At 60.3% G+C, this 19,689-nt stretch overlaps 1 protein-coding gene across 1 annotated transcript in view; it reads left to right on the top strand.

Annotated features, from left to right (window-relative positions):
• Nucleotides 1–4,234: 4,234 nt before the first annotated feature.
• The window catches only part of ARSG (arylsulfatase G), a 20,693-nt gene continuing 5,238 nt past the window's right edge, over nt 4,235–19,689 (top strand). Inside the window, exons 1-9 of the mRNA XM_026046857.1 lie at nt 4,235–4,449; nt 4,515–4,702; nt 5,724–5,771; nt 6,168–6,279; nt 6,499–6,636; nt 10,200–10,381; nt 10,984–11,064; nt 14,119–14,227; nt 17,723–17,843. Of these exons, the coding sequence (XP_025902642.1) occupies nt 4,235–4,449; nt 4,515–4,702; nt 5,724–5,771; nt 6,168–6,279; nt 6,499–6,636; nt 10,200–10,381; nt 10,984–11,064; nt 14,119–14,227; nt 17,723–17,843 (1,194 nt within the window). The remainder of the gene's footprint in view (nt 4,450–4,514; nt 4,703–5,723; nt 5,772–6,167; nt 6,280–6,498; nt 6,637–10,199; nt 10,382–10,983; nt 11,065–14,118; nt 14,228–17,722; nt 17,844–19,689) is intronic.

The following is a 19,689-nucleotide window of genomic DNA, read 5'->3' on the forward strand; positions in this document are numbered from 1 at the left end:
GGTTGCGCAGGCCGCGCAAAGGTGCGCGGGGAGCCGGGGGGAGTTGCACGGGCCGCGCAGAGGTGCGCGGGGGTAGGGCGGGCGGGTGTCCGCGCGGGGGGTGGCGCAAGGGCAGCACGTGCGCGCGCAGAGCTGCGCGGGGTCTCGTGCACGCGGGGCTGCGCGGAGCGGAGCYGCCCCGGGCGGCACCTGCGGCGSCTCCGCGGCCCCCCCGGGTCCCCTCGGGTATCCCCGGGCGCGGCGGGGGAGCCGCCGGGCAGCGAGGGAGCAGGGGACATTCTCGGTCTGCCCCGTGCTCGGAAAATGCGTTTTTTTCCAGTCACAAAGCAAAGGAGCAGCCCCCTGTGGCACCCGGGAGTCCCCGGCGCCCCACGGAGCGGCCCTGCTCCACTGCGGGTGCATCAGGAGTGGGGGGGCTGCAGGGAGAGCCCCCAGGAAGGGTCCTGTTTGGCCATGGGTGCAGCAGGATCTGGGCATCCACAAGGAAACCTCTGGAAAAGGGTCCCTCATGGTGCGGGGTGAGGCATTTTGTTGGGATTGGCGTCAGGAATATTCCTTCCCSGGAATGCCGGTGGGAGCGTCGCAGGTGCCCGCAATTGGCGCAGTGCCCCCAAATCCCGGACCGCCTCYGGGTCGGGAGGACAAGGCCAGTCACCCACCGCCCCCGCGGGGGGACTTGGACCCRTGTCTCCCAGCTCTGCTCCTTCCTTGGGGTTGCATCTGAACAAGCCCCTGTCCCAGCACCCGCTTTAGGGACACTCAGATTTTCCCATCTTGGGAAATCCCTTTCCTGTGGCTCCCTGTATTTTTATGTTTCCGCTCTTTGGGGTGACGCTGTCCGTCCCGGTGCGCAGGCTCTTCCCGGCGGATCGGCCGCACCAGGACGGTCCCGGCAGCTGCAGTGCCAGTGGTTAGGGGACAACAAAAGAGGTTTGTGCCTCCAGGGGAGAAATAAGAATGCAAATATCTCTGGCATGAAAAAACAAAGGAGTTTTCTCCTTGGTATTTCTTGTCAGTGCTCTGCATCTGCCCCTCTCTGTTTCACCTTCCCATTCTTCCCCTTTGCCCCTTTTTATGCTTTCTACTCCCCACAAGTGCGTTGAGACTTCGTAGAGGCTTTTGGGATGGACACTGGGTTATCCCGCTCGGGTTTATCCCGCTGTTCCTGCATGGACGATGTTCTGTGCAAAAGACCTAGCAGTAAGAGGGGTGAAAAAAACCTCTCCCGCCTGAGTACCTGGCAGAAATCCTAGCAAATCTGCAAAAATATGTTTTTGTCAGTGCTGCTTATTCTGGTAGGAGAGCTAGTCTAAGCTATTCCGGTAGGAAGCCTTTTTTTTTTCCTGGAATGAGCTCCTGCCTCTGTGCGCAGCATTGGGCAGGCGGCGTTCGCAGGAAGGCGGCTCTGCCGAGGGGCCCAGCGGGACCCGGGCAGGACTCGCACCCGCTGCCACCGCCGAGTTCCCGTCGGAAACAGAACCTGGGCATGGTTGTTTTGGACCCTGCGGGAGCCTGCTGGGCCAGGCAGATGCTTTTGGCTCCCGCTGCATCCCGTCTCCCTGCTTTTCCCGACCTGGGCTCTCCGTGGGTTGCTGGAGAGGTCCAGGCAGCTCGGAGGGGCCTGGGAGACTTCAAAGCGCAGCAGGTTCCTGGGCCGGGGCCGCCGCTTTGTTCTCCAGGCAGGCGTGAAAACGCCAAAGAATGTGAAAAATGTGACAATGAGGCGGCCAGCCCGAGATTTGTAAACTTCTGGTTAATGTGTAATAAAGGCCGAGTGCTGGGCAGGCGAGCGGGGCACGGGCAGCGGTGCCATCCGCGGTGCTTGGGCATCCTCCGGCCGCCCCAGCCTCCGGGCTTCTTGGCTTCGGCCTCTCTGCTTTGCCTGTGCTTGCCGACCTGTGTTATCTGCCTTTATCAAACCACACTTTCACCCGTGCTGACCGTTGAGCTGCTCCTCAGACTGGGGACTTTGTCCCGGGAATGGGCCCCGGCGTCCCGCCGGAGCACCGCGTGTCGGGGAGCTCGGGGGCGCTTCATCTGCGGGGCAAAGGAGGCCTTAATTGGGGTGTAATTGCACCTGGGGAGCTAACCCGGGCGCGATGCAGAGCGCTGCCTTTGCTCTCTGCCACCCGGGTGTTGGGCACCCAGGCCAGGAGCTATCGCAGCCGCCAGGTGGGTGCAGAGCCCCGGACCCCAAGCGGCTCGTTCGTAGTGACATGAAAAGCCGCAGAGGATGCGGTTTTGAGGTCTGCATCTCCGTGGGCTAGAGCTGAGCATCAGCACAGTTTTTCTCCCCCATTTCTGACCTGAAGCCCTTTTTGAGAGGAATATGCAAGGTGCCCGCGTGGCTTCAGTCCCCTCTGGGGTTGTGGAGCACAGTTCGAGCAGGAGGCGAATCTCTAAAAGCAGCCTGTGATATCAGGGAGGAATTGCTTTTATTTTATTTTATTTTATTTTATTTTATTTTATTTTATTTTATTTTATTTTATTTTATTTTATTTTATTTTATTTTATTTTATTTTATTTTATTTGTGGGAAAGCAAAGATACTTTAGCTCCGGTCAACCGTGTCCCCAAACCTAATCGAGGCTCCTCTTGCTGCTTGGCAGCTCGGAGGAGCTGTGGTTTTGTGGTCCAGGCAGAGCGTGGGCCCACGCAGCCGGTCCGGCCGCCCCGTCGAGCTCCACACGTGGAAGTTCATGAACTGAAGCTCAGGGCTACAAGTTGCTGAGCTGTGTTCCCAGTCACTGAGGTGCTGCGTGAAAAGTCCAGGAGCTGCCGGTCTGAGCTGCCGGCCTGAGCCCTTAAAATCTGAATAATGAAGCCTGTGATTAATTTGTTTTGCCAGCTACAAAATGATYGGCCTACAGATGGGGCTCATTGTATTTCCTCTCCTGCCTCCTTGTATCACACTATCGTTTTAAGCCAGTCGATTCCCTTATAGACTCCCCGCTCGGGTTTATCTGGGTCGCTCGGGCTGCCGTCCTGCCCGGCGGTGTTGACGACCCCTCCGAGCTGTGTCCTCAGCGGTGCATTCCTTCCCCAAGGTCGCCCATACACAACTGGAGGCATCTCTCACAACACCGGTCCTAGCTGGACGCCGCTGGCCCGCGCGCGTCGCCCCCGCCACGGGCTGCCCCGTCCCGGCACGCGGGGCGCCGCACCGGCACCGGGCTCCTTCCTACCGGCTTCTTTTAACAGAKCCAGGCAGATTTGCCTGCCTTTGGCCTTAATTTTCCCCTCAAGATCCTGTGCTTCCCTCCTGTGTCATTAGTCTCCAGGGTGTTCACCCTCTTGCTGCTGCCTTTGCAGCAACCCCTCTGGTTTGGAAGGCAGTGCAGCAGAGGGTTCAGCCCCATCAAGCCCAGCATTCCTGGGATTTGTGGCATTCCCTGTTTCCCGGGATTTCTGCCCTCTCACTGTGAGGAAGCRGCTTCTGCTGCTCCCCAGGGTGCGATTTGGTGCCTCTTCACCCCAGGGGTGAGAATGGGGCAGCGCAGGGAGGKCCAAATCAGAGCAAGGAGCTTGGGGAGCCAAGCGAGTTCCTTGCAAGTTGTGAAGACGCAGAGCAAGCCTGTGCACATTTCCCCCCTCTTGCAGATGTCAGCAGTTCTGCTTAACCTGGCGGGCTTGGGAGTGAGAGGCAGGAGCCCTGGAGCAGCGATGTTCCCAGGGCTGCTCAGAATACCCTTTGCAAAAGAGGAAGTCGGGCTGCTCTGCGTGAAGTGCCCAGAAGTTATGTGGCGATTGCAAGAAAGAGGCACTCGTCGTTTCCCTGCGTCGCGGCCGTTGAGCAATGCCGAGCCTGACAGCAGTGCAGCTTCAAAGGGAAAGTGTCGGCATCTGGATAAACCGTTCGTGCCCGTGCTGCACTGGAGGCCGAAAGAGCTGCCCCTTCAGGTGCTGATGGTGTCTTGTTTTTCCTGCACAGGATTCGTTGTAGCCCTCCCCGAAGGGCCGTCGGACACTAGGCGCCAGCACCTTGGTTATCCCTCGGAAGAGACGGACAGGCGTGGGAGCTGCCGTTGAGAGCGGTGCTCCCAGCTCCGTGTGGGAAGAGCCTCTTGTCCGAGGCCGTGGCCCCTGGGCTGCAGTGATCGGGAAGGGGCTGCTCGAGAAAACCAGCGCGCTCCCGGAGGAGAAAATACCGCCCAGGTTTACGTTCCCTTAGGTGTTTACCAGGAAAGAAGGGAGAGCTCGAGCAGAGCGGCGGGGGCTCCAAAGGGACCCGCGCCATGCGGGCCCGGTGGGCGGCCGCGCTGGCCCTGCTGGCGGCCGCGCTGGCCGGGCTGCCCCGTGGCCGTGCCCAGCGCCCCGCGGGCCCCGCGCCGCCCCGGCCCAGCTTCATCGTTATCCTGGCGGACGACCTGGGCTGGGGGGACGTGGGGGCCAACTGGCCGGCCACGAAGGACAYGCCGAATTTGGACGAGCTGGCGGAGCAGGGCACGAGGTGAGCGCCRGCCGCGGCGCGGGCGGGCGCCGTCCTGCGCCCCGTTACCACGGCCCCGTCCGCAGGTTCGTGGATTTCCACGCGGCCGCCTCCACGTGCTCGCCGTCCCGCGCCGCGCTGCTCACCGGGCGCCTGGGCGCCCGCAACGGCGTCACCCGCAACTTCGCCGCCTCCGCGCGCGGCAGCCTCCCCCTCAATGAGACCACGCTGGCCGAGGTCCTGCGCGCCGCCGGCTACAGCACGGCGGCTATAGGTAACCCTGGCCCTGCCCAGGCGCTTCCCAAGGGATGGGCGCCAGCGGGATGAAGCTGCCTGCTTGCAAGGGAACCGGCAGCGGGTGCGATGCTGAAGGAAGGAGAGACCCAACTCTCAGGTGGCAACTAATGATGGATTTAAAGGGTTGCCCCTGAGAGGTTTTTCTCTCTGTTTGCAATTGCACACATGCATAATTCATCAAAAAAAAAAAAAAAAAGAAGTAATTTTCAAGCAGAAAACACCGCCTGAAATTTGGGCCTGCTCCAGTTTTAAATTGAAGCACGCGTTGCATAACCTTGAGAATGAATGTGCTCCGTTTCGTCAGAAAGCATGACGGTGCAGAGCGGCGCTGTCCTCGCGCGCCCCGCGCCCGCCCTGCCGCGCTCGGGGCCGGCTTGGAGCGCGGCAGGGCCCGCGTCCGCGGGTGCTCGTGGCAGATAAGGGGCCGTCGGGTTGTCTTCCCATAGATAACGGGGCCGAGTGAATTCCCATTGCGACCAGCACATTGGGGGAAAGAGTTGTCTTGAGGAGTTGTCTTGAGGAGTTGTTGGGGAAAGGAGTTGGCCTTGGAGAGCATTGCCAAGAAGGGCTGCACAGGGAAAGGTTGCCCCACGCCAGGGCATTTCCCGTTTCCTTCTGCCTGGCTTTTTTTTGCTCTTCTCGCCCCGTATCCACGTTCTCAGCGTGAGCCAGGATCAGGACACTGTGTGTGCTGGAGCTGGGAGGATGAAGCCGGTTGTTTAGAACTGGTTGGAAAGTCCTCTCCTCCACCGCTAATGTGTGAAAGAGCCTTTTAAGGCTTCGGGCGGTTGGTTTGCTCAGACACAAGATACCTTCAGCATTTTTTTGTGGGTTTCTGCAAAGCTGCATTCTAGAAATCAGGCCAGCAAAAACAAGTAGCCTTTTTGTTGCTAGATTAAAACCTCCTGCGCTGTGGCCCGTGTGTAATCGCTGCGAACTGCAAAGTCCATAGCCAAGTTAATCTCTGAATTGAAAGGCTTTTTATGGCTTCTCCACAGGCAAATGGCACCTGGGACACCATGGCCGCTATCACCCCAGCTTCCGCGGTGAGGATTTCCCTTCTCTGAGCCGGTCCCAGGGCTCCTGGGGTGGTTTGTGGAGTGGGCTGGGTAATTTGTGGACTGGGGTGGAAAAGGGGGTATTCCCAGCATGGAAGGTAACACTGAGGGCTTCTCCTTTGTGGCTCCTGGTGGGGTGAACTAACCTGGGCTGCGGGGGGAAAAACGTCAGGGAGTGAAACGTGGGGTGACGATGGGCTGCCAGGAAGCTCCCCGGAGCAGGGCAGGTGTGTCCAGACCTGCTGGGCTGGAGGTGGCCTTGCAGCCRGGGCTGGAGCTCTGCTCCCCGTGTGCCAAAAGGCTCCGCAGCCCCAGCTGGGCAAGCGGAGTGGCCCGGCTCCTTCCAGCAGCCTCACCCGGCTCCCACGCCGCTCTGGACCTCAGGTTTCGACTATTACTTCGGGATCCCCTACAGCCACGACATGGGCTGCACGGACACCCCTGGCTGCAACCTGCCGCCGTGTCCCGCCTGCGCTCGCCTCGATGCAGCTCCCAGGTAGGGCTCCGTGCCGGGGGGGCCGAGAATACCTGCAGGCAGGTGTTTGCACAGCCCCTCCAGCCCCCAGAGCTCTTGGGGTTGGAAGGTGAAGGCTTCACTCCGGGCATTTGCTGTGGGCATCTGCTCTCCTCGCCTGGCTGTGTCGCATCCCTGCGAGCTGCTGGTGGCCACATTGCCCATGCTGGTACTAACGGGGTTGCGACTTCTCCTCGGCAGCCACATGAGAAGAGACTGTTACACGGAGGTGGCCCTTCCTCTCTTCGAGAACGTCACCATCGTCCAGCAGCCCGTCAACCTGAGCAGCCTGGCGGCGCTCTACGCGGAGAGAGCCTCGTGGTTCATCCGGCGAGCCCGGTAAGGAGCCCGCGCGCCCGGCCCGCGGCCGCTCGGTGCAGGAGCTCAGGGTGCAGGCATTGCTGGTAGGTCACTAACCCTGGCGAAACGGGGACTCTGGGGTGCTCCCGCTGAGCTGGAGAGYGGTGGGTGTTTCCTGCCGAGCCTGTTTCTTGTTTGCCCTGAGCTCTGCAGTATTTGAGGGCTGAGTTTGGCGGCTGGGTCCTAGCTGGCGGTGCTCAGGCTGTGGTGATGTTGGTGCTGCAGAGTTATTAGAGCAAAGCAGCTCCGTGCACGTGCATGGGGAACCCAGCGCTACGAAGCGCCGCGCTGGGGTGCTCCAGGTGAGCAGTTTTCCTCTAAGGATTCCCAGGGAGCAGATCTGTGCGGAGCAAATGTCAACAGGTCTGTTCTCGAGCCCGCTGTAAGAGGCAGCAGCCGCCTAGGATTTCATTGATGTTCTGCAGGATTACCCTCAGAGTGCTTTGACCTTCAATGCATCTCCTGTAAAGGGATCATGAGTGTTTATAAATACAATTTACTAGAAAGGTCAAAGCTTTTGATCTCTGTGTGTGCTGCCYGGTGTGGCGCCGTGCTCGTGCAGCGACGGGGAATTCAGTCGCAAGTGGTGTGAGATCCCAGGTGATGGGAGCAGAGCTCACGCTTGGCTCTCTCACTGTGTTGGACTGGGGAATAAACCAGAATCCCGGGTCGAAAAGATGCTACTGTCCATGGGAACGGCAGTTTCCTGCAAATGGTTATTTAGCTAACTGATTTGTGGGTGCAAAGGCATTTTTAGTGGTCTGGTGTTCTACAAAGGCTAGGACAGAGCTAGGAATTTGGGTTTCTGACTCTTATTCTGGTGTCTAATCTTCTCTTTTATTTATTTTCATGGTTCCAGAGTAGGCCTGGTAGAGTCATCAGATCTGGAACAGCCTTTGCTCTGTTCCTGCCTGTCCCAGAACGAGAAAAAATTGTGTCCCGATGAGCAGAACGGGCAGCTTTGTCCCTTCTCCTTGAAAGTTTCCCCGCTATGTGATGATGTGTGAGGCTTTTCTTTCCTTTTGCCAATGAGGTGGTGCTGGTTGCTGGTGGACACAAGAGAGTGCGCGCTGTGGTCTTGTAGGTGTAGGAGATATTGGGATGTTGCAGAGTGTGGAGCACAAAAAAGCCTTGAGGTGAAATGTAGGAATTAATTCACTAATGTGACTTCTCCTGCCTGGAGTAATCACTGCCTGGCTGTAGGACAATGTACATTTCTGCTTGTAAAATGGGACTGGACATTGGTTCCTCAGTCCTAGCTGCTCTGGGGAAATGTGAGCAGGACAAAATGTGTGGAGATCRTAACTGGGGCACTAGGACTTAACGTCCGTTTTCTCTGGGTCTTATAGGAAAATTAGGAATCTGGGCTTGAGTTTTCTAGAGGAATAAAACACCTTTTCTGAGCTGCGGAGATGAGAACCCTGGAATCTCTGCTGATGGGCTCCCTGTCATGTTTCATWATCCCTATTATTCGAGGATTAGGAGCTGTGGCTTTGCAAAATGCCTTTCTGCAGTGTGAAGAGGGGAAATGCTGCAGGGCAGCAACATCTGAACAGTTGTGGCCTGTTGGTTGCTGCTCTCCTTGCTAATGGCATTGTTAATGACCTTGTAAGAGGCAGTCCTGAACCTTTGATAAGTGATAAAAGGCATTAAAGATATAAATTCTTATATCTTTAAAGCCTGGGTATCATTTTGCTTGCAAATTTGCTTGCAAATTTACCCCCTCAGAAGCAAAAGAGGTGGCAGCTTCATGCAGTGGTTGTGCAGGCTGAACAGTGTGGTGGGCTTGGGGTCGACAAATGCATGCAACCACCTCGTTGCATTTGGGTGCTTGTCTGTTTGAATGCAATTTGTGCAAAATCCCTCCAGCCTGGCGAATGCGCTTTGTTAGACTTTGGAACCAAATGGGTGTGCTCTGGGTTAATAGAAAAATCTTTTAACCTCCTAATAGATATTTTGGGGTTATCTGCGTTTGCAGAGAACTGGATTAAACAGGTACCTGCTTTTTTGCTTGCTCTCTCTGATAGTGTATTTCAGTTTTACTTAGCCTGACTCACGCAGTGTGGGGCAACCAAAAGAACACTGGATTTGTCATCTCAGTGTTCTTTTAACTGGTCGTGTCAAGGTTGAGCAATTAGTGGCAGTGAGATTTGGCTCCCTCCAGAAGAACAACCCTTGGAGTGCAATAAACAGGAGAGCAAAGGCCAAGGGCATCTGTCTTGACTTATTGATTAGAAGTTTGCTGGGTTTTGGGGAGAAGGGCTGAGTTATGAAATGTGGATGCAGAAGGTCAGCAGGCGCCGTAGATGACTGAGCGGCGTGAGCCCCTCTGGATCTCCTGGATTGTTTTCCAGGAGTCTGGGGCYGGGCAGGTTGGATGGGACAAACCCTCTTGCTCCTGTCGGGCCCCGGGGCTCTGCTGGGCGGCGCACAGTGCCGACGCGAAGCAGAAAAACGCTCCCGGCTGCACAAGAGCTGCTAAGCACAGGCTTGAATTGGTGCGGTTGTGCAGATAAGAAGCCAGTCAGATGCTGAGCATTTTTGCATGATAAAGTGGTGAATGTTTGTGCCCTCCGAGCCGGGCTCATCCCCCTGGCTCTGCGGCTGGCAGGTCCTAGCCGAATCCCCTGCTGATGYGGGAACAAGGGAAGCTCTACGTTTGGGGAGCTCCAGGAGAAAGGAGCCAGTGGCCAGAGGTTGTCCTTTTGCAGCAGCAGCTCACGAGAAATGCGGTCAATTCCCCTGTTTCTCAAATTTCGTTGTTTTGCAGAAGCTGCAGCACCCGGCCGGGCGCCGATAGGGCCCAAAACCTCTTCTGGCTCCGGCCCTGCTCCACATAAAGAGGCCATTCAGGCAGGGATGAGATTTATTAAATGGTGATGCCGAGGTGGGTGACATMTGTGCGGCAGAGGAAGGAAGTGAGGGCCACGGGCTGTAAACAGCCCTTGGAGAGAGCAGGGAAGCATCTTAATTTCTGCCGGAGCRGGACAGCGAGGTGGCCGCGCGCGGGGCCGGGCACGGACACGGCCGGCTCGCCGGGAGCTGCTCCCTCCCCGCCGCTGGTCATCCCACCCTTCCCTTCGGAGGTCCCTGAGGAAGAGCGGGCCTCGTCGCAGGCGATAAATATAGCCGTAAACAAGAAAACAGGACGTGTCTGCGGGCGGGCTGCGAGCGCCGGCCACGGCCCAGCGGCCTCGTGCTGCGGACGTGCCGCCTCCGAGGCCGCGCTCGGGGCCTTCGGCCTCCTCCTCCTCCTCTGCTCACGGAGCTCACCGGGGAGCGGGAAGGAGGGAAACGGGAGCCGAGCGGAGCAAGGAAGGGGGTTGCCGGGGTCCTGCCGGTGCCCGGCAGCCCCTCGCGGATGTGGGTTGGCCGAGGAAGCCCCGGCAAGGCGAGGAGGAAGAGGGAGGAAAGTCAATACCAGCRGGAAGCAGGGAAAAAGTGACTCACGGCCGGGAAGGGCCGCGGGGAGCGYTGGGCTCGGAAAGCCGCCGTCGCTCCGTCCGCCCCACGTGCCGCCGTTGCCTCTGCTTCCCCCGCAGACGCCCCTTCCTCCTCTAYGTGGCCCTGGCCCACGTGCACGTGCCGCTGGCCGCCCCCTGTGGCGGCCGCCCGCGCCGCGGCGCCTACGCCGCCGCCCTCAGGGACATGGACGCGCTCGTGGGGAGCCTCAAGCGTGCGGCCGACGGCGCCGCCGACGGCGCCACGCTGCTCTGGTTCGCAGGTAATGCGGCGAGGCCGAGCTCGCCATCCCCATCCCCATCCGTGGGGATTTTCCCCCGGCAGAGCCGCGGTCCCCGAGGGGACCGGCCCTGYTCCCCGGAGCTGCTTGTCCCCTGGTTGCCCGCCTCGAGCCGCTTGTTTTCCGCCGGCCGTGGGCTGAAGCCGGACGGCTGCCTCTTAATGAGGCCTCAAATCCCCGTTAATTGAACAGCCCAAATCCACTCTCGCCCAGAAGCCTCCCTAATGAGGCCGGCTTGCTCTGCCATGACGGGTGACAGGAACTGCCCGGGGGCTCATTAGAGCCCGCGGCTCCCATTGCAGATCCGGGCACGCAGGGAGCTTGGGCTGCCTTGCAGAGATGGGGCCGTTTTGCCTGGGAATCAACGTTTCTTGCCAGCAGCYGGCAGGCCCTGCTCCCGCTGCCGTGGGCCATGGAGAGGAGGATATCGGGGGGCACAGCTCTTTGGGCAGGGCACAATAATTCCCCAAAACGCAGGATGGAGGGTGCCCCAGGTCCCACTTTGACCCTCAGAGAGCRTGGGGTGTCCCCGGGGCTTCCATCAGCCCGTCCGTGTCACCCACGGGGACGTTTTTCTCTTGCAGGTGACAACGGGCCCTGGGCACAGAAGTGCGAGCTGGCCGGAGACGTGGGGCCCTTCGTCGGCGCGTGGCAGCGCCCGCGAGGTAACAGGGCCTCCCTGCGGGGCCCATTTCTCCTCTCCGGGACAGGCGTGCTGCTCTCGAGGGTTTTCCCAGAGCCCAGAGCGGCCGCGGGGCTGCCATGTGGCTGCCCAGCACAGAATCACAGAATATTCCAGGTTGGAAGGGACCTCTAGAGATCATCTAGTCCAACCTTCCTGCTCAAGCAGGGACACCTGGAGCATGTGGCACAGGGCGCAGCCCAGGTCCCTGCACAAGTGTGCCCAGTGTGCCCAGCTCCAGCAGGACCTCGTGTGCCCCATGCATTGAGCTGCTAGCATCCCGAGCCCGCTCCACAGAGAAAGCCCCAGTGAGCCCCGGAGCTTCGCGGGACTTTTATTTGCTTTCTCTCCAGCGTTTTTTTTTTTTCCTTCTCCTTTTCCGGCCAAGCCATCTGCTTGGTGGGTTTATTTCAGCCCGAGCGGCCAGAAGCCCGCATGAGTCAGGCGTTTCCCACTTCTGCTTGTATTACGCACTGTCCGTGCGTGCCGGGTCCCGTTTCCCCGCTCGCTCTGGGTCAGCCGTGGCGGTGGAGGCCGCGGCGGCGGAGGCCGCGCGTCTCTTTCCCCCTCTGCTTCCTGACAGGCAGCGGCGAGAGGAAGCGGGGCCGGCTCCCGGCGCAGACCCYGCGGCGGGCTGGGCGGATGCCCTTGCTCTTCTCCCTTTCCGCTTCCCCGGGGTACATTTCGTTGGGGTGTCCTGGCCTCGGGAAGACATCGGAGCCTTCAGTTTTTTAGCAACACTGAGTTTTTCAGTAAACAAACAAATCCTGCCGCTGACCTGGGCTGCTCTTGAGCAACCGATGGTCACAAGTCAGAGTATCTGGTACAGGCAGTGCAGCGTGCGGGAACAGAGCTGCAAAAACACAAACCCCTTCCAGCATCTTGCTGCCCACATGCAGCCCTGCGAAAACAACCCTGAATATCACGTAAGGTTAGGAAGTAGATCAAGTTGTCAGGTTTCTAGGAGCTGGCTGTAAATAGCAGCTGGGAACAATGATTTCTGAAATCCCACAGCTTGTTGCTGCACAGATATTTTGAAAGCAGAAAAACATATCTGGGACYATAATAGCTGCGCGTTACTGTCAGCCGCTGGCTGATCTGTATCTAATGCTGCAAACTCCCGTGACCCTGCGAGCTGTTTCTTTAGCACGGCACCGTGCAGAACTTGTTTTACGTAACCTGTTGGGTAACCCTGCCTATCCCTTGAGCGCCCCAGCACCTTCCACCTTCGTGTGCTGGYGGGAGCGCTGCGGATCCGCGATACCCCAGCCCTGCCGTGACTTCCAGCGGGAATGGGTTCGGTGCTGCCGAACGGCATTCCTGCAGGGGAAGGGATTTTTAGGGAAGGGGAGGAGGTGGGTGGAGGATCACTCGGGAGCATATACATTTCRCATAGTTCGGTGTTTCCTTTCAGGGTCCAACTCAAATTCCAGGCGTGTTTTCCATTGATTTACGTGGTCACGGATTAGGGGATTGGGAGAACGGCAAGTCCGTGTGCTTGGCTTCGCCCCGCTCCTGTCCGAGGAGGCAGCGATGGGCAGGGGCTGTTGGGACCCTGGTGCTGTGAGAGGCGCCTCTGGGCTCGCCTCCYGCTCCGGGGCTGGCTGGAGGACAGGGCTGTGGCAGATGGGGGACCGGGGATGCGGTGGCTTTCTTCCTTCACCGGGAATGCTCAATTCTGCCTTTCCTGGAAAGCCGTGGCTTCCATCAGTCTCTGTCACTGCGGGATTGCATCACCGCTGGTCTTGAGAAAATCCCTGGTTTGGTCTGGGGCATTTCAGCACTGTTTACTGCTGGAAGTGCTAACGTTGGCTTGTCCAGGGCAGCTCTGGCTGCTGTGTTTCTCCAGACACTCAGTCCAGACCAGTCAGCACCCGTCGACACTCTGCTTGTGAGGGGCTGCTGCCTAAAGCTCTTGCTGACCTGTCCTTTAGATGTTGCTGAGCTCCCGTGCGGGGTGTGCACTGTTAAAACGCTGTACTCAACATTGCTTCTTGCAGCATCTACAAACAGGAGTGGCCCCTTCAGTCACACGTGGYGCACGTTGGAGCGCTGCTCATCTTCCCAGTAGCTGCAAGGGATCCGGGTGCAGACTGTGTCCCTCCCGGCTCCAAAGGCAGGAATTCCAGAGGTTTGGGTGGGAAAAGGGAGAGGGGGGAACGCGGCTTGTCTGAGCCATCAGGATGAATGGTGTCCCCRTGTTCTGCATGGTGTCACTGTCACAGCGGTGTCCGCCCTAGGGACACTCACACCCGTGTTTTCTTTTCCCCTAGCAGCGTAAGCCCAGCTGCATCATTCTGAGAAGGCAGCATCGTCCCAAATAAGTGTAAAATGAGCCGTGACTCACTGTGACTCCCGGAGAGGCTCGGACGGGATGGGGAGTTCCATAGAAACCGCACATGCACTCCCAGGCCAGGGCCGGCTTCAAAGCTTGTTGTGCAGCAGAAAGAACATCTCCTTTCTCTTGGCTCTGCCTGGAGGAAATGGCTTTGGATTAACGCTGTTGCCATGTGCACGCCTGAAAGCAGGGCAAACAAAAGGAAACGGCCTCAAGCTTGGGAAGGCTTTTGGTGAACGGGTTGAGACTTTCTCTTTGTCCCCTGCCCTGCTCTCCCTTCCCCGGCTGCTCTTGGGGCTCTTGGTGCTGCAGCAAGAGCCGCGTTTCTGCAGTGCCCCTGTGGCCACGTCCTGCTGCTCCAGGCCCATGCTTTGGCCCTGGGATCCTGGCTGGGAAGAGGGATGGATGGGGTGATTTTCCTGCGTGGAGAGGGATGGGGTGACTTCCCTGCAAGCTGCAGAGCTGCTTGGGTCTCCACACAGCGGTAGCAGCACAGGGGCCTTCAGGCTGTGCTGGGCAAGCAACGAAAGGGTTAATTCAACAACAGTAGCGTTATCAGAAGGAATGTGTTTTTAATGGAGCCGTTTTCGTGGCTTGCAGGGGACCCCCTTAACTTTCCTCTCCCGTGTGACCCAGCCCCATCTCGCGGGTGCACGGGGCCAGGCGGGGGGCACTGAGCGCGGCCTCCGTGTCTTGCAGGTGGGAGCTCCGCAAAGCAGACCACGTGGGAAGGAGGCCACCGGGTGCCGGCGCTCGCGTACTGGCCCGGCCGCGTCCCCGCCAACCGGAGCAGCGCCGCGCTGCTGAGGTAGGGACAAGGACACCTTGCCGTGGTCCACGCCATGGGTGAGCACTCGCTGCCGCTGTGTGCGGYTCTGCTTGCCTTGGCACCGCGTCCGGGGCCCTGTGACGAAGCCAGGAGGACGAATGCCCCCGCCTTGCAAGGACACGCTGTCACCAGGCAGGTGATGAGCTCCGGGAACCGGCTGCTTCACTTAATTCTGGCAGTGGTGGCCYGTGTTCGTTCCTGAGTGCCTTGTGTAAGACCTCGCTTCGCCCGTGAGCCTTTAATGCCTCAGCAAAGCGTTGCTGCCAGCTTGTTCCGTGGGGCTGGGCGGGAGGCATCTGTGTCCCGGTAATTAGCAGATGATGCTGTCCTCGCTCGGCACCGCGGAGCGGGCTCAGGCTTTGTGGTTTGCAGGCGGCTTCGTGTGGAGGCGACTGCGGTGGTGGGAAGGGGCTGGYCGCAGAGATGGGGTTTGCAGGGAGCTCAGGATGCGGCCAGGCTCAGGGGTGGCTCTGGCAGCCCCTGCGGGGGGTTTCGGGCAGAGCGGAGGAAGGCARTGTTGTCATCTCCTGCTCCTCGCCTGTGCGGCACAGTTGGGCTGCAGGGATCTGCAGGGAGCCCCAGCTCAGCAGCCCCTTGCAGCCGCCTGCCTCTTCCTCATCCTCTTCCTCCTCCTCGCTGCATGGCGCGAACCCAACCAGGCTTTTGGCTCACGTGGTCCCTCACTTTTCCAAAGCGAGCAGATCCCGGCCAAGCGCTGGCRGTTCAGGTTGGTGCTGCCACGTTGGCTGCCCCAGGCCTTGCCCTCCCCTGCTCCGTGCGTTTCACCCTTGCGTCCCCAGGGCCGGCATGTTTCACCCGACTCTCCCTCTCGGAGCGGGGCTCGCTCTGCAAAACGGAGGCCTTTTGGTGCAAGGGAGATTGCCCTACACCGAGCAGCTCCCGTGGGCTCAGCCTGCGCCCCAGGCAGCGCGGAGCATCGGGACGGCTCAGCCCACCCTGAAACRGCTGCATTCCCACGTCCCGGAGCTGGTCCGGCAGGCTGGGCAGCCATGGAGGAACACGGGACATGGGCCCACGGCCACACATGGAAACGGGGATAGCCCCGCGGSGGCGGCCAGGCCCGTCTCCGTCCCGCTCGCCTCTCGGCTCTGACGGGGCCGCTGCTGGGACGTGTCACCCTGCTCGGCTGCCGCCCCAAGCGSCGGTGGTTCTGAGCGCGCCGGCCCAGCTGGGCCGCGGTGCCCGGGGGGATGCGTCTGCCACGTGGAAATTCAAAGTCAACAAACCCCGAGGAGGTTTCGTAAAGTTCAAGCGTGTGACACAGGCCAACAAAAGGCAGGAAATTGCCAGCGCGGAGCTGGCAGCGTCGGCCTCGCCGTGTCCCATCCGAATCCAGGTGTGACGTAAGCAGTGGCACAGGATGCGCGCGGCTGGACCCGCGGCTCCTCCGGGATGCGGCTCCTCCGGGATGCGGCTCCCCCGGGATGCAGCTCTGTGCACTGCTGCCCTGGCAATGGTCTGGGTTTGCTTCCCCAAACCCCTCCAACCCGAGCCCCGCTTTCCCTTGCAGATACCGTCCTCCCTATCCCCGCGATCCCAACATCCCCGTGGCCTCCAGGGCGCCCAAGGGGCAGATCCGTGGAGCCGGTTCATGCCAGGCCTGGTGCTGCTCTGTTTTGCGGCTTTTTCCCGCGCAGGGAGCGGGGCTGAAGCGGGTGAGCGCGGCCGGRGCAGCCGCCACCAGCACGAGCGCTGCCGCCCGGCCGCGTCCGCTCTCCTTCGTGACGCTCCGTCGCCAGAGCCTCCCGCGGCGTCGTGCCCCACGGCGGAGACAAGGAGGGCACTGAAGAAATAGGTCAGTGGGGTGGTGAATAAGGAAGCGCTCGCGGCAGGCGGCCGTGCGCGGAGCGGCCCGCGCGGGCATCGCGGCCGGCAGCTCTCCGTGCCCGGCATCGCTTCCCTGCTCCTCCCTTTGAGGTTTCCCGCCTCGGACGGGCACGGAGCCGCCCGCCAGGCCCCGGCTGCTTCTCTTTTTGCGTCGCTTTTCAGAGGCTGYAGGAAGCTGGAGCTGCTTCGTTTGCTGAGAGAGCTCTTGGCTGCGGCTGTTGGGTTGGCACGGGCAGTTCCACRGCTTTTCTTCTGGGATCTGGGTGCTTGAAGGGCCTCTGCTTTGACGGGCACCTTGACAAAAGTCTATTTGTGGCTCTGCGTGGGGCAACCCTGCACTCAGCTGGGAAGATTTTTAGCTCCCTTGGCCCCCAGTCATCCATTATGTTGTCCCTAGACTTCCCAGAGATCTCACGTGTCCCCTGTCCCAACCCTTGGTCTGGTCCAAAAAAAAGGTCTTGGCCCAGGATTTGCTCTGTGTCCTGCTGTCCATGTGCTAGGACAAAAAGGGCAGAAGGGACAACTGGCTTAGMCAGTCTCCAGGTGATGTTCTGGATAGTCCATCGGGAGGTGACACGGGCACGAGGTGCTGGTCCAAGAAGCCCAGTCAGCTGCAATGTTGTAGCTTTGGTCTGGGTCTTTCCAGGATTCCCACCCTTCCCCAGGCTGAGATGACCTCTAGTTGGAGCAGCATCACCTTTTCCTTTCATGCTGGCTCATGATCTGTCATGTTTGATGTCTCAGAAGTTTCCTCTTGGATTGCTCAGCCCTTCCCGCTGGTCTCACCAGCGTGTCCCGGGGGAGCAGCTCCGAAAGGGCTCCTGTGTCCAGCGCAGGGATCCGGTGCGCGTAGGGAGGGCTCGTTCGGTGCTGCGTGACACACGGGTCACTTGTGGCTGCGGGGGAGTCATCCTGTCCCCGTCATCCCCTCGGCTCCGCTCCCTTTGCTCGTGTTTGTTCTGCGCGGCTCTTAGCAGCTGGATTAAACCCCACTGAATGGCAGGAACAGGGGCGCTCAAGCCCTGGGCTGCTTCTGCTCTCTGCTCACGCAAGCGAGTTTGCAGAGAGCGGCGAGCAGAGAGGGGCCTGGCGGGCAAGGATGCGCGTGAGCGAAATTCCTGCCGCGCTCCCGCGTCACGGGGATCCCTCACACCAGGGCTCGGGCCCGGAGAGCAGCCGCTCGCGGGCTCGGATGGCATCTCCCGCCGCCGCGACCCCCGAGCCGCGTTCAGCGCCCGGACCGGGGCTTCCGCTGGGAATGCTGACCGGCATTCCGGTGTAGGTGCGCACAACAGCCCCGCGCGCTGCGCCGTGCAGAAGTGAGGCCGCGTTTCCTAGGGCTGCGGGACCTGGGCCGAGAGCCCCCCGTGGCCGCACAGTGCTGTGTGCCTGGGCACGCGGCGCCTCTGCTGCTCCCTGTGCCGTGCCCGGGACACGTGGAGCACCGGCCGCTCCGGGAATCGGGATGGCCGGCCCGTCTCGGAGCTGCGTCCAAGCTGCAGCACGGAGAGGAGCTGTGGGAAGCAACGGGGTGGTTGGTGGCACYGTGGCGGCTCCCGGCCTGGAGGGCGGCTTTTCCAGGGTGCTCCATGCATTGCACTGATGAAACCTGTCTCTTCCCTGCAGCACTATGGACATTTTCCCCACGCTGGTGGCCCTGGCTGGAGCTGAGCTTCCTCCCAACAGGCGCTTCGATGGCTTGGACGTGTCCCCGGTTCTCTTTGGGCGCTCGGACACGGGCCACAAGGTGAGGCAGCGTCACCGCACGGAGGCCGGTAGYGTTTGGCCTCCTCTCCTGCTGCAGCAGATCCTCTTCCCGACCTTGCCGGGTCCTGCCTTCCCACAGCATGGGGACTGTCTGGAGGGAGGGCGGGCGCCGGCCCCGCTGCGGAGCGGCGCTTTGGAGCGGCCGGCACGGCGGGAAGCGCTGGCTGAGGCAGATAAGGCAGGCGAAGGCGAGGGGGGAGCAGGGGGGCTGGCGGCGCTCGGACCCGCAGGAGGGTCTCCGTGCTCAGCCCATGCGGCCGGAGTGGGCGCCGGGACCGCGGCTGCTGGGGCTCCTGGGGGCCGTAAAAGGCCAGTGCGTTAGCCAAGAGTTATCTGCGAGCAGAAATGCTTTGTTGGTACATGTGGGATTAMGTGTCCAGCAGCAGCGGGGGGATGAGCTGAGCCTGGCGGGCGCTGTGCATCCCTTCCCCTCTCGCCGCTCCAAGCAGCCCCGTGGGGAGCAGCCCGGGCGCTGTGGCCTTTCCCTTGGCTCATCCCGAAAGGGACACGGTTGTCCGAGCCGCTCCCGGGCGTGTGCACCTGGCTGCCTAACTGGTAGTTATCTGGACAGCTAGAGACACAGCTCGGGCCTCGCTCCCGGCCGTCCTTGCCTCGGTGCCGGCCCCGTCGCTGATGTCCGAGCGGGGCAGACAGTCCAGCGTCCCGCAGCTTTCTGCCCCTACAGCAACAGGAGCTGCTGACAGCTCCTCTGAGCATAAAAAAAGCAGCGAGCAGAGCAAGCAGCGGGGCGAGCGCTTTGCTCCGAGTTGCACAAGACTTTTGCTGAGCAAAACCAGTGGCTTTCAGGGCGATGCCGCGGATGAAGGCTCCTGGCGCCCCTCAAATCCCTCCTCYTGCCAGCGCCACCAGCCAGCTCCGTGCTGGGCTCTTGCACCCGCTCTCTGCATCCATCGGGGCTTTTGCCATTTAGTTCCTATTTATGGAGCTTTCTGCTGAGCTGTGAGAGAAGCTGCGGGAGCGGCTGGGCAGTGGGCGCTCGGCTGCCCTCGCCATGGGCTGGCTCCTGATAGGAGCCCGTGGGCAAGAGCAGTTTGCTGGGAGATGCCTCTGCTGGCCTAAGTGTGTGGCCTGGGGAAGGGAAAGGGGCAGCACACATACCGGGAAAGGGAAGTAAAGCTGGGATTTGCAGCAGTGTTCCCAGTGTGTTGCAGCAGCGTGCAGTGACATGCGGCAGTGTGCAGCAGCGTGTAGCAGTGTGCAGTGATGTGCAGCAATGTGCAGCAGTGTGTAGCAATGTACAGTGACATGCAGCAGTGTGCAACAGCGTGTAGCAGTGTGCCGCAACGTGAAGGGACATGCAGCAGCGTGTAGCAGCATGCAGCAACATGCAGCAGCACGTAGTGATGTGCAGCGACATGCAGCAGCATGCAGGGACATGCAGTAGTGTGCAGCAAAATGCAGCAGCATGCAGTGATGTACAGGGACATGCAGCAGCGTGCAGCAGCATGCAGTGATTTACAGGGGCATGCAGCAGCATGCAGTGATGTGCAGGGACATGCAGCAGCGTGCAGCAACATGCAGCAGCATGCAGTGATGTACAGGGACGTGCAGCAGCATGCAGCAAAATGCAGCAGCATGCAGTGATGTACAGGGACRTGCAGCAGCGTGCAGCAGTGTGCAGCAGCATGCAGTGATGTACAGGGGCATGCAGCAGCATGCAGCAGCATGCAGTGATGTGCAGCAGCATGCAGCAACATGCAGTGATGTGCAGCAGCATGCAGCAACATGCAGTGATGTGCAGGGACGTGCAGCAGTGTGCAGCAGCATGCAGCAGCATGCAGTGATGTACAGGGACGTGCAGCAGC

Source organism: Nothoprocta perdicaria, unplaced genomic scaffold (assembly GCF_003342845.1).
Source record: "Nothoprocta perdicaria isolate Ctin4 unplaced genomic scaffold, notPer1 scaffold_46, whole genome shotgun sequence".
Lineage (NCBI taxonomy): Eukaryota > Metazoa > Chordata > Aves > Tinamiformes > Tinamidae > Nothoprocta > Nothoprocta perdicaria.